The sequence below is a fragment of the Oncorhynchus mykiss genome, unplaced genomic scaffold (assembly GCF_013265735.2).
Source record: "Oncorhynchus mykiss isolate Arlee unplaced genomic scaffold, USDA_OmykA_1.1 un_scaffold_229, whole genome shotgun sequence".
Taxonomy (NCBI): Eukaryota; Metazoa; Chordata; class Actinopteri; order Salmoniformes; family Salmonidae; genus Oncorhynchus; species Oncorhynchus mykiss.
In genome coordinates, this window is record NW_023493697.1 from 137,501 (window position 1) to 152,755 (window position 15,255).

Sequence of the window (15,255 nt, forward strand, 5' to 3'; positions counted from 1 at the left end):
TTTGGCCTGTGTGTCTGGACCCACCTTTCTTCTTCTTCTGTGGTGTTTTGGCCTGGTGTGTCTGGACCCACCTTTCTTCTTCTGTGGTGTTTTGACCTGTGTGTCTGGACCCACCTTTCTTCTTCTTCTGTGGTGTTTTGACCTGTGTGTCTGGACCCACCTTTCTTCTTCTGTGGTGTTTTGACCTGTGTGTCTGGACCCACCTTTCTTCTTCTTCTGTGGTGTTTTGACCTGGTGTGTCTGGACCCACCTTTCTTCTTCTGTGGTGTTTTGACCTGTGTGTCTGGACCCACCTTTCTTCTTCTGTGGTGTTTTGACCTGTGTGTCTGGACCCACCTTTCTTCTTCTTCTGTGGTGTTTTGACCAGTGTGTCTGGACCCACCTTTCTTCTTCTGTGGTGTTTTGACCTGTGTGTCTGGACCCACCTTTCTTCTTCTTCTGTGGTGTTTTGACCTGTGTGTCTGGACCCACCTTTCTTCTTCTTCTGTGGTGTTTTGACCTGTGTGTCTGGACCCACCTTTCTTCTTCTTCTGTGGTGTTTTGACCTGTGTGTCTGGACCCACCTTTCTTCTTCTTCTGTGGTGTTTTGGCCTGTTTTTTCAGTTTAATGGTTCTCTTCCTCTTCTGCTTCTTCCCTCCTTTAACCAGCCGGTTCCTACTGGACGGCTCAGTGGAGATGTGGACCTCCTCCAACCTCAACCCTGCTGGGACCCTCTGCTTAGAGGACTGGGGCCCGGGGAACTTGGGGCCTTCAGGGGACACAGAGATACACACACACACACACACACACACACACACACACACACACAGTACCAGTTAAAAGTTTGGACACAACTTCTAATTCAAGGGTTTTTCTTTATTTTTACTGTTTTCTACATAGTGGAATACTAGTGAAGACATCCTTGCCTACCCAAGCCAAGCTGGTCTCAACATCCCATCCACACAACAACATCCCCTCCACACAACAACATCCCCTCCGCATCAACATCCCCTCCGCATCAACATACCCTACACATCCACACAACAACATCCCCTCCGCATCAACATACCCTACACATCCACACAACAACATCCCCTCCACATCAACATATACCCTACACATCCACACAACAACATCCCCTCCGCATCAACATACCCTACACATCCACACAACAACATCCCCTCCACATCAACATATACCCTACACATCCACACAACAACATCTCCTCCACATCAACATACCCTACACATCCACACAACAACATCCCCTCCACATCAACATACCCTACACATCCACACAACAACATCTCCTCCACATCAACATCCCCTCCACATCAACACATACCCTACACATCCACACAACAACATCCCCTCCACATCAACATACCCTACACATCCACACAACAACATCTCCTCCACATCAACATACCCTACACATCCACACAACAACATCCCCTCCACATCAACATATACCCTACACATCCACACAACAACATCTCCTCCACATCAACATACCCTACACATCCACACAACAACATCCCCTCCACATCAACATATACCCTACACATCCACACAACAACATCCCCTCCACATCAACATACCCTACACATCCACACAACAACATCCCCTCCACATCAACATACCATACACATCCACACAACAACATCTCCTCCACATCAACATACCCTACACATCCACACAACAACATCCCCTCCACATCAACATATACCCTACACATCCACACAACAACATCCCCTCCACATCAACATACCCTACACATCCACACAACAACATCCCCTCCGCATCAACATACCCTACACATCCACACAACAACATCCCCTCCACATCAACATATACCCTACACATCCACACAACAACATCCCCTCCACATCAACATATACCCTACACATCCACACAACATCCCCTACACATCAACATACCCTACACATCCACACAACAACATCCCCTCCACATCAACATACCCTACACATCCACACAACAACATCCCCTCCGCATCAACATACCCTACACATCCACACAACAACATACCCTCCACATCAACATATACCCTACACATCCACACAACAACATCCCCTCCACATCAACATACCCTACACATCCACACAACAACATCTCCTCCACATCAACATATACCCTACACATCCACACAACAACATCCCCTACACATCAACACATACCCTACACATCCACACAACAACATCCCCTCCACATCAACATACCCTACACATCCACACAACAACATCCCCTCCGCATCAACATACCCTACACATCAACATACCCTCCACATCAACATACCCTACACATCCACACAACAACATCCCCTCCACATCAACATACCCTACACATCCACACAACAACATCCCCTCCACATCAACATATACCCTACACATCAACATCCCCTCCGCATCAACATACCCTACACATCAACATACCCTCCACATCAACATACCCTACACATCCACACAACAACATCCCCTCCACATCAACATACCCTACACATCCACACAACAACATCCCCTCCACAGCAACATACCCTACACATCCACACAACAACATCCCCTCCACATCAACATACCCTACACATCCACACAACAACATCCCCTCCACATCAACAACATCCCCTACACATCAACATACCCTACACATCAACATATACCCTACACATCCACACAACAACATCCCCTACACATCAACATATACCCTACACATCCACACAACAACATCCCCTCCACATCAACATACCCTACACATCCACACAACAACATCCCCTCCACATCAACATATACCCTACACATCCACACAACAACATCCCCTACACATCAACATATACCCTACACATCCACACAACAACATCCCCTCCACATCAACATACCCTACACATCCACACAACAACATCCCCTCCGCATCAACATACCCTACACATCCACACAACAACATCCCCTCCACATCAACATACCCTACACATCCACACAACAACATCCCCTCCACATCAACATATACCCTACACATCCACACAACAACATCCCCTACACATCAACATATACCCTACACATCCACACAACAACATCCCCTCCACATCAACATATACCCTACACATCCACACAACAACATCCCCTCCACATCAACATATACCCTACACATCCACACAACAACATCCCCTCCACATCAACATACCCTACACATCCACACAACAACATCCCCTACACATCAACATATACCCTACACATCCACACAACAACATCCCATCCACACAACAACATCCCCTCCACATCAACATGTACAGTGGGGCAAAAAAGTATTTAGTCAGCCACCAATCGTGCAAGTTCTCCCACTTAAAAAGATGAGAGAGGCCTGTAATTTTCATCATAGGTACACTTCATCTATGACAGGCAAAATGAGAAGAAAAAAAATTGTAGTATTTTTAATGAATTTATTTGCAAATTATGGTGGAAAATAAGTATTTGGTCACCTACAAACAAGCAAGATTTCTGGCTCTCACAGACCACACAACAACATACAGTCGTGGCCAAAAGTTCTGAGAATGACACAAATATTAATTACCACAAAGTTTACTGCTTCAGTGTCTTTAGATATTTTAGTCAGATGTTACTATGGATACTGAAGTATAATTTCAAGCATTTCATAAGTGTCAAAGGATTTTATTGACAATTACATGAAGTTGATGCAAAGAGTCAATATTTGCAGTGTTGACCCTTCTTTGTCAAGACCTCTGCAATCTGCCCTCGCATGCTGTCAATTAACTTCTGGGCCACATCCTGACTGACGGCAGCCCATTTTTGCATAATCAATGCTTGGGGTTTGTCAGAATTTGTGGGTTTTTGTTTGTCCACCCGCCTCTTGATGATTGACCAGAAGTTCTCAATGGGATTAAGGTCTGGGGAGTTTCTTGGCCATGGACCCAAAATATTGATGTTTTGTTCCCCGAGCCACTTGGTTATCACTTTTGCCTTATGGCAAGGTGCTCCATCATGCTGGAAAAGGCATTGTTCGTCACCAAACTGTTCCTGGATGGTTGGGAGAAGTTGCTCTCGGAGGATGTGTTGGTACCATTCTTTATTCATGGCTGTGTTCTTAGGCAACATTGTGAGTGAGCCCACTCCCTTGGCTGAGAAGCAACCCCACACATGAATGGTCTCAGGATGCTTTACTGTTGGCATGACACGGGACTGATGGTAGAGCTCACCTTTTTAGCGCGCACTGCGCCCGGCCCGATTCTTGTCATTCTCCTTCCACCTCTCATCAGAGAGCTGTTTTCTCTCACAGGACTGCCGCTGACTGGATGTTGTTCTGTTTGTCACACCATTCTCAGTAAACCCTAGACACTGTCGTGTGTGAAAAGCCCAGGAGGGCAGACTTTTCTGATGTACTGGATCTGGAGCGCCTGGCACTGACGATCACACCACGCTCATAGTCGCTTAGGTCACTTATTTTGCCCATCCACACCGTCAATCAAACAGTAACTGAATGCCTTGATGCCTGTCTGCCTGCTTTATATCACAAGCCACGGCCATGTGAATGAAGGTCGATAGGAGCGATCCATTTAGGTGAATGGGGCGGTGTACCTAATAAACTGACCGGTGAGCGTGTATAGATGTGAAAACACAGACAGGAGTGTGTAACTCACCTCTATCCATGGTCACATGTTTGGTCAGTAGACTATTCAGTCTCACGGTGTTACTGGACTCGTACTGGTTGTTGCTCTAGAACACAATATATTCACCACTTACAGTTCTAGAGCACTGGAAAGGCTTACAATTCTAGAGCACTGGAAAGGCTTACAGTTCTAGAGCACTGAAAGGCTTACAGTTCTAGAGCACTGGAAAGGCTTACAGTTCTAGAGCACTGAAAGGCTTACAGTTCTAGAGCACTGAAAGGCTTACAGTTCTAGAGTACTGAAAGGCTTACAGTTCTAGAGCACTGAAAGGCTTACAGTTCTAGAGCACTGAAAGGCTTACAATTCTAGAGCACTGGAAAGGTTTACAGTTCTAGAGCACTGGAAAGGCTTACAGTTCTAGAGTACTGAAAGGCTTACAGTTCTAGAGCACTGGAAAGGTTTACAGTTATAGAGCACTGAAAGGCTTACAGTTCTAGAGCACTGGAAAGGCTTACAGTTCTAGAGCACTGAAAGGCTTACAGTTCTAGAGCACTGAAAGGCTTACAATTCTAGAGCACTGGAAAGGTTTACAGTTCTAGAGCACTGGAAAGGCTTACAGTTCTAGAGCACTGAAAGGCTTACAGTTCTAGAGCACTGAAAGGCTTACAGTTCTAGAGCACTGAAAGGCTTACAGTTCTAGAGCACTGAAAGGCTTACAGTTCTAGAGCACTGAAAGGCTTACAGTTCTAGAGCACTGAAAGGCTTACAATTCTAGAGCACTGAAAGGCTTACAGTTCTAGAGCACTGAAAGGCTTACAGTTCTAGAGCACTGAAAGGCTTACAATTCTAGAGTACTGAAAGGCTTACAGTTCTAGAGTACTGAAAGGCTTACAATTCTAGAGCACTGGAAAGGTTTACAGTTATAGAGCACTGAAAGGCTTACAGTTCTAGAGCACTGGAAAGGCTTACAGTTCTAGAGCACTGAAAGGCTTACAGTTCTAGAGCACTGAAAGGCTTACCATTCTAGAGCACTGGAAAGGTTTACAGTTCTAGAGCACTGGAAAGGCTTACAGTTCTAGAGCACTGAAAGGCTTACAGTTCTAGAGCACTGGAAAGGTTTACAGTTATAGAGCACTGAAAGGCTTACAGTTCTAGAGCACTGGAAAGGCTTACAGTTCTAGAGCACTGAAAGGCTTACAGTTCTAGAGCACTGAAAGGCTTACAGTTCTAGAGCACTGGAAAGGCTTACAGTTCTAGAGCACTGAAAGGCTTACAGTTCTAGAGCACTGAAAGGCTTACAGTTCTAGAGTACTGAAAGGCTTACAGTTCTAGAGCACTGGAAAGGTTTACAGTTATAGAGCACTGAAAGGCTTACAGTTCTAGAGCACTGGAAAGGCTTACAGTTCTAGAGCACTGAAAGGCTTACAGTTCTAGAGCACTGAAAGGCTTACAATTCTAGAGCACTGGAAAGGTTTACAGTTCTAGAGCACTGGAAAGGCTTACAGTTCTAGAGCACTGAAAGGCTTACAGTTCTAGAGCACTGGAAAGGTTTACAGTTATAGAGCACTGAAAGGCTTACAGTTCTAGAGCACTGGAAAGGCTTACAGTTCTAGAGCACTGAAAGGCTTACAGTTCTAGAGCACTGAAAGGCTTACAATTCTAGAGCACTGGAAAGGTTTACAGTTCTAGAGCACTGGAAAGGCTTACAGTTCTAGAGCACTGAAAGGCTTACAGTTCTAGAGCACTGAAAGGCTTACAGTTCTAGAGCACTGAAAGGCTTACAGTTCTAGAGCACTGAAAGGCTCACAGTTCTAGAGCACTGAAAGGCTTACAGTTCTAGAGCACTGAAAGGCTTACTATTCTAGAGCACTGAAAGGCTTACAGTTCTAGAGCACTGAAAGGCTTACAGTTCTAGAGCACTGAAAGGCTTACAGTTCTAGAGTACTGAAAGGCTTACAGTTCTAGAGCACTGAAAGGCTTACAGTTCTAGAGTACTGAAAGGCTTACAGTTCTAGAGCACTGAAAGGCTTACAATTCTAGAGCACTGAAAGGTTTACAGTTCTAGAGTACTGAAAGGCTTACAGTTCTAGAGCACTGAAAGTTGAGATTATTTATATTTCTATAGACAACATCACAATAATGATTTATTTGTGTGAATGTGTGTTTTAGTGTGGATGTGGGTTTTAGTGTGGGTGTGTGAGTGTTTTAGTGTGTGTTTTAGTGTGTGTGTGAGTGTGTTTTAGTGTGTGTGTGTGTGTTTTAGTGTGTGTGTGTGTGTTTTAGTGTGTGTGTGTGTGTGTGTGTGTGATTTACCCTCTTGGTTCTCATCAGATGACAGGTCCAAATCCAGTTGCGTTTGAGGTGTCCGAAGAACTCAGAGTCCAGACCTCCTGCTCCTTTACCGTCCCCTGGTATTACTGCTGTGTAACACACCTCCCTGCTGCCCCTACACACACACACACAGGTTACACACACACACACACACACACACACACACACAGGTTACCCCCACACACACAGGTTGCCCACACACACACACACACAGGTTACACACACACACAGGTTACACACACACACAGGTTACACACACACACACACACACACACACACAGGTTACACACACGGGTTACACACACACACACACACACACAGACAGGTTACACACACACACAGGTTACACACACAGGTTACACACAGGTTACACACAGGTTACACACACACACACACACAGGTTACACACACACACACAGGTTACACACACACACACAGGTTACACACACACACACACACAGGTTACACACACACACACACACACACACACAGGTTACACACACACACACAGGTTACACACACACACACACACAGGTTACACACACACACACAGGTCACACACACACACAGGTTACACACACACACACAGGTTACACACACACACACACACAGGTTACACACACACACACACACAGGTTACACACACACACACACACACAGGTTACACACACACACACAGGTTACACACACACACACACACACAGGTTACACACACACACACACAGGTTACACACACACACACACAGGTTACACACACACACACACAGGTTACACACACACACACACACACAGGTTACACACACACACACACACACACAGGTTACACACACACACACACACAGGTTACACACACACACACACACAGGTTACACACACACACACATGTTGCACACACAGGTTACACACACAGGTTACACACACACACACACACGTTACAGGTCTCTCTCCTTACTTGAGCATGTGATCCAGGTGACGGAACTTGTGGCGGTCTGTATCCACGGGAACCCCGACTGGCCCCTCCTGGGATTTGGAGGCAGAGCTGCTCTTCGGACGCTCCTTCCTGATCACGCCTGGGAGAGAAAGAGGGAGAGAGGGGGAGAGAGAGAGGGAGAGGGATGGAGAGATGGAGAAAGAAATGGAGAGCAAGATACAAATGGAGAGAGATGGAGAGAGAGGGAGAGAGAAATGGAGAGATGGAGAGATGGAGAGAAATGGAGAGATGGAGAGATGGAGAGAAATGGAGAGAGAGAAATGGAGAGAGAGAAATGGAGAGAGATGGAGTGAGAGCGAGAGAGAAATGGAGAGAGAGGGAGAGAGAAATGGAGAGGGAGAGAGAAATGGAGAGATGGAGAGAGAGGGAGAGAGAAATGGAGAGAGAAGGAGAGGGAGCGAGAGAGAAATGGAGAGAGACGGAGTGAAAGGAGAGAAGGGGAGAGAGAAGGAGGTCAATACGGAGTGAAAGAAGGAGAAAGAGGAGGGCAAGATGGAGTGAGTAGCCTGTGCATGCAGGCAGATCGTCGATAGTGATAGTTTTTGCATATGTGTGTGTGTGTGTGTGTGTGGGGGGGGCCTACCAAGTGGTGTGTTGAGGCAGACACACATCAGGTCAAACCAGTAGTTATCTACGTCTGTCAGGGTGTTCAGGGTGTATCTGCGTCTCTCAAACACCCTCGTCTCCAACACCAGGTTATAGTGGGGCTCACACATAGTAGTGTCTACTATCATACAGTTACGCTTCACATACAGGTACACCTAGAGAGGGGAGGGGGAGGGAGGGGGGAGGGGAGGGGGAGTGGAGGGGGAGTGGAGAGAGAGGAGAGAGGGGAGGGGAGGGGGAGTGAGAGAGAGAGGGGAGGGCGGAGGGGAGGGGGAGTGGAGGGGAGGGGAGAGAGGGGAGAGAGAGGGGAGGGGGAGAGAGGTGAGAGAGAGGTGAGAGAGAGGAGGAGAGAGGAGAGAGGGAGGAGAGAGAGGGAAGAGAGAGGAGAGAGGGAGGAGAGAGAGGGAGGAGAGAGACAGAAAGGAGGAGACAGAGACACACAGACAGAGACAGAAGCACATTGTAAATAGAGACAGCTAATTAGCCCAACACCTTGTCAAAATCAAATAGTTAAAGAATACATGAACAATGTCCTCTAACCACTAGGCTACCTAGTAGCCCCAGTTAGAGAATACATGAACAATGTCCTCTAACCACTAGGCTACCTAGTAGCCCCAGTTAGAGAATACATGAACAATGTCCTCTAACCACTAGGCTACCTAGTAGCCCCAGTTAGAGAATACATGAACGATGTCCTCTAACCACTAGGCTACCTAGTAGCCCCAGTTAGAGAATACATGAACGATGTCCTCTAACCACTAGGCTACCTAGTAGCCCCAGTTAGAGAATACATGAACAATGTCCTCTAACCACTAGGCTACCTAGTAGCCCCAGTTAGAGAATACATGAACGATGTCCACTAACCACTAGACTACCTAGTAGCCCCAGTTAGAGAATACATGAACGATGTCCTCTAACCACTAGGCTACCTAGTAGCCCCCAGTTAGAGAATACATGAACGATGTCCTCTAACCACTAGGCTACCTAGTAGCCCCAGTTAGAGAATACATGAACAATGTCCTCTAACCACTAGGCTACCTAGTAGCCCCAGTTAGAGAATACATGAACGATGTCCTCTAACCACTAGGCTACCTAGTAGCCCCCAGTTAGAGAATACATGAACAATGTCCTCTAACCACTAGGCTACCTAGTAGCCCCAGTTAGAGAATACATGAACAATGTCCTCTAACCACTAGGCTACCTAGTAGCCCCAGTTAGAGAATACATGAACGATGTCCTCTAACCACTAGGCTACCTAGTAGCCCCAGTTAGAGAATACATGAACAATGTCCTCTAACCACTAGGCTACCTAGTAGCCCCAGTTAGAGAATACATGAACGATGTCCTCTAACCACTAGGCTACCTAGTAGCCCCAGTTAGAGAATACATGAACGATGTCCTCTAACCACTAGACTACCTAGTAGCCCCAGTTAGAGAATACATGAACGATGTCCTCTAACCACTAGGCTACCTAGTAGCCCCAGTTAGAGAATACATGAACGATGTCCTCTAACCACTAGGCTACCTAGTAGCCCCAGTTAGAGAATACATGAACAATGTCCTCTAACCACTAGGCTACCTAGTAGCCCCAGTTAGAGAATACATGAACGATGTCCACTAACCACTAGACTACCTAGTAGCCCCAGTTAGAGAATACATGAACGATGTCCTCTAACCACTAGGCTACCTAGTAGCCCCCAGTTAGAGAATACATGAACGATGTCCTCTAACCACTAGGCTACCTAGTAGCCCCAGTTAGAGAATACATGAACAATGTCCTCTAACCACTAGGCTACCTAGTAGCCCCAGTTAGAGAATACATGAACGATGTCCTCTAACCACTAGGCTACCTAGTAGCCCCCAGTTAGAGAATACATGAACAATGTCCTCTAACCACTAGGCTACCTAGTAGCCCCAGTTAGAGAATACATGAACAATGTCCTCTAACCACTAGGCTACCTAGTAGCCCCAGTTAGAGAATACATGAACGATGTCCTCTAACCACTAGGCTACCTAGTAGCCCCAGTTAGAGAATACATGAACAATGTCCTCTAACCACTAGGCTACCTAGTAGCCCCAGTTAGAGAATACATGAACGATGTCCTCTAACCACTAGGCTACCTAGTAGCCCCAGTTAGAGAATACATGAACGATGTCCTCTAACCACTAGACTACCTAGTAGCCCCAGTTAGAGAATACATGAACGATGTCCTCTAACCACTAGGCTACCTAGTAGCCCCAGTTAGAGAATACATGAACGATGTCCTCTAACCACTAGGCTACCTAGTAGCCCCAGTTAGAGAATACATGAACGATGTCCTCTAACCACTAGGCTACCTAGTAGCCCCAGTTAGAGAATACATGAACGATGTCCTCTAACCACTAGGCTACCTAGTAGCCCCAGTTAGAGAATACATGAACGATGTCCTCTAACCACTAGGCTACCTAGTAGCCCCAGTTAGAGAATACATGAACAATGTCCTCTAACCACTAGGCTACCTAGTAGCCCCAGTTAGAGAATACATGAACGATGTCCTCTAACCACTAGGCTACCTAGTAGCCCCAGTTAGAGAATACATGAACAATGTCCTCTAACCACTAGGCTACCTAGTAGCCCCAGTTAGAGAATACATGAACGATGTCCTCTAACCACTAGGCTACCTAGTAGCCCCAGTTAGAGAATACATGAACAATGTCCTCTAACCACTAGGCTACCTAGTAGCCCCAGTTAGAGAATACATGAACGATGTCCTCTAACCACTAGGCTACCTAGTAGCCCCAGTTAGAGAATACATGAACGATGTCCTCTAACCACTAGGCTACCTAGTAGCCCCAGTTAGAGAATACATGAACGATGTCCTCTAACCACTAGGCTACCTAGTAGCCCCAGTTAGAGAATACATGAACGATGTCCTCTAACCACTAGACTACCTAGTAGCCCCAGTTAGAGAATACATGAACGATGTCCTCTAACCACTAGGCTACCTAGTAGCCCCAGTTAGAGAATACATGAACGATGTCCTCTAACCACTAGGCTACCTAGTAGCCCCCAGTTAGAGAATACATGAACGATGTCCTCTAACCACTAGGCTACCTAGTAGCCCCAGTTAGAGAATACATGAACAATGTCCTCTAACCACTAGGCTACCTAGTAGCCCCAGTTAGAGAATACATGAACGATGTCCTCTAACCACTAGGCTACCTAGTAGCCCCCAGTTAGAGAATACATGAACAATGTCCTCTAACCACTAGGCTACCTAGTAGCCCCAGTTAGAGAATACATGAACAATGTCCTCTAACCACTAGGCTACCTAGTAGCCCCAGTTAGAGAATACATGAACGATGTCCTCTAACCACTAGGCTACCTAGTAGCCCCAGTTAGAGAATACATGAACAATGTCCTCTAACCACTAGGCTACCTAGTAGCCCCAGTTAGAGAATACATGAACGATGTCCTCTAACCACTAGGCTACCTAGTAGCCCCAGTTAGAGAATACATGAACGATGTCCTCTAACCACTAGACTACCTAGTAGCCCCAGTTAGAGAATACATGAACGATGTCCTCTAACCACTAGGCTACCTAGTAGCCCCAGTTAGAGAATACATGAACGATGTCCTCTAACCACTAGGCTACCTAGTAGCCCCAGTTAGAGAATACATGAACAATGTCCTCTAACCACTAGGCTACCTAGTAGCCCCAGTTAGAGAATACATGAACGATGTCCACTAACCACTAGACTACCTAGTAGCCCCAGTTAGAGAATACATGAACGATGTCCTCTAACCACTAGGCTACCTAGTAGCCCCCAGTTAGAGAATACATGAACGATGTCCTCTAACCACTAGGCTACCTAGTAGCCCCAGTTAGAGAATACATGAACAATGTCCTCTAACCACTAGGCTACCTAGTAGCCCCAGTTAGAGAATACATGAACGATGTCCTCTAACCACTAGGCTACCTAGTAGCCCCCAGTTAGAGAATACATGAACAATGTCCTCTAACCACTAGGCTACCTAGTAGCCCCAGTTAGAGAATACATGAACAATGTCCTCTAACCACTAGGCTACCTAGTAGCCCCAGTTAGAGAATACATGAACGATGTCCTCTAACCACTAGGCTACCTAGTAGCCCCAGTTAGAGAATACATGAACAATGTCCTCTAACCACTAGGCTACCTAGTAGCCCCCAGTTAGAGAATACATGAACAATGTCCTCTAACCACTAGGCTACCTAGTAGCCCCAGTTAGAGAATACATGAACAATGTCCTCTAACCACTAGGCTACCTAGTAGCCCCCAGTTAGAGAATACATGAACGATGTCCTCTAACCACTAGGCTACCTAGTAGCCCCAGTTAGAGAATACATGAACAATGTCCTCTAACCACTAGGCTACCTAGTAGCCCCAGTTAGAGAATACATGAACGATGTCCTCTAACCACTAGGCTACCTAGTAGCCCCCAGTTAGAGAATACATGAACAATGTCCTCTAACCACTAGGCTACCTAGTAGCCCCAGTTAGAGAATACATGAACAATGTCCTCTAACCACTAGGCTACCTAGTAGCCCCAGTTAGAGAATACATGAACGATGTCCTCTAACCACTAGGCTACCTAGTAGCCCCAGTTAGAGAATACATGAACAATGTCCTCTAACCACTAGGCTACCTAGTAGCCCCAGTTAGAGAATACATGAACGATGTCCTCTAACCACTAGGCTACCTAGTAGCCCCAGTTAGAGAATACATGAACGATGTCCTCTAACCACTAGGCTACCTAGTAGCCCCAGTTAGAGAATACATGAACAATGTCCTCTAACCACTAGGCTACCTAGTAGCCCCAGTTAGAGAATACATGAACGATGTCCACTAACCACTAGACTACCTAGTAGCCCCAGTTAGAGAATACATGAACGATGTCCTCTAACCACTAGGCTACCTAGTAGCCCCCAGTTAGAGAATACATGAACGATGTCCTCTAACCACTAGGCTACCTAGTAGCCCCAGTTAGAGAATACATGAACAATGTCCTCTAACCACTAGGCTACCTAGTAGCCCCAGTTAGAGAATACATGAACGATGTCCTCTAACCACTAGGCTACCTAGTAGCCCCCAGTTAGAGAATACATGAACAATGTCCTCTAACCACTAGGCTACCTAGTAGCCCCAGTTAGAGAATACATGAACAATGTCCTCTAACCACTAGGCTACCTAGTAGCCCCAGTTAGAGAATACATGAACGATGTCCTCTAACCACTAGGCTACCTAGTAGCCCCAGTTAGAGAATACATGAACAATGTCCTCTAACCACTAGGCTACCTAGTAGCCCCAGTTAGAGAATACATGAACGATGTCCTCTAACCACTAGGCTACCTAGTAGCCCCAGTTAGAGAATACATGAACGATGTCCTCTAACCACTAGACTACCTAGTAGCCCCAGTTAGAGAATACATGAACGATGTCCTCTAACCACTAGGCTACCTAGTAGCCCCAGTTAGAGAATACATGAACGATGTCCTCTAACCACTAGGCTACCTAGTAGCCCCAGTTAGAGAATACATGAACAATGTCCTCTAACCACTAGGCTACCTAGTAGCCCCAGTTAGAGAATACATGAACGATGTCCTCTAACCACTAGGCTACCTAGTAGCCCCAGTTAGAGAATACATGAACGATGTCCTCTAACCACTAGGCTACCTAGTAGCCCCAGTTAGAGAATACATGAACAATGTCCTCTAACCACTAGGCTACCTAGTAGCCCCAGTTAGAGAATACATGAACGATGTCCTCTAACCACTAGGCTACCTAGTAGCCCCAGTTAGAGAATACATGAACAATGTCCTCTAACCACTAGGCTACCTAGTAGCCCCAGTTAGAGAATACATGAACGATGTCCTCTAACCACTAGGCTACCTAGTAGCCCCAGTTAGAGAATACATGAACAATGTCCTCTAACCACTAGGCTACCTAGTAGCCCCAGTTAGAGAATACATGAACGATGTCCTCTAACCACTAGGCTACCTAGTAGCCCCAGTTAGAGAATACATGAACGATGTCCTCTAACCACTAGGCTACCTAGTAGCCCCAGTTAGAGAATACATGAACGATGTCCTCTAACCACTAGGCTACCTAGTAGCCCCAGTTAGAGAATACATGAACGATGTCCTCTAACCACTAGACTACCTAGTAGCCCCAGTTAGAGAATACATGAACGATGTCCTCTAACCACTAGGCTACCTAGTAGCCCCAGTTAGAGAATACATGAACGATGTCCTCTAACCACTAGGCTACCTAGTAGCCCCAGTTAGAGAATACATGAACGATGTCCTCTAACCACTAGGCTACCTAGTAGCCCCAGTTAGAGAATACATGAACAATGTCCTCTAACCACTAGGCTACCTAGTAGCCCCAGTTAGAGAATACATGAACGATGTCCTCTAACCACTAGGCTACCTAGTAGCCCCAGTTAGAGAATACATGAACAATGTCCTCTAACCACTAGGCTACGATGTACAGTCCTTAAAACGGCATTCACACCCCTCGACTTTCTCCACATAATGAAAAACCTACAGCTCAGCGTTCAACACCATAGTGTCCATGAAGCTAAGGACCCTGGGACTAAACACCTCCCTCTGCTGTTGTATTCAGCATTTCACTGTCAGGTCTACTACACCTGTTGTATTCAGCATTTCACTGTGAGGTCTACTACACCTGT

The 15,255-nt window shown here is 46.1% G+C and overlaps 1 protein-coding gene across 1 annotated transcript in view; it reads right to left on the reverse strand.

Annotated features, from left to right (window-relative positions):
* Nucleotides 1–15,255, reverse strand: part of LOC110487187 (general transcription factor 3C polypeptide 1) — a 108,763-nt gene that overhangs the window by 47,400 nt on the left and 46,108 nt on the right. The window contains exons 20-24 of the mRNA XM_036973336.1: nucleotides 8,521–8,698; nucleotides 7,899–8,016; nucleotides 6,929–7,061; nucleotides 4,646–4,721; nucleotides 1–749 (exon numbers count right to left, since the gene is read on the reverse strand). The exon at nucleotides 1–749 is cut by the window's left edge and continues 705 nt beyond it. Coding sequence (XP_036829231.1) covers nucleotides 1–749; nucleotides 4,646–4,721; nucleotides 6,929–7,061; nucleotides 7,899–8,016; nucleotides 8,521–8,698 — 1,254 coding nt within the window. The remainder of the gene's footprint in view (nucleotides 750–4,645; nucleotides 4,722–6,928; nucleotides 7,062–7,898; nucleotides 8,017–8,520; nucleotides 8,699–15,255) is intronic.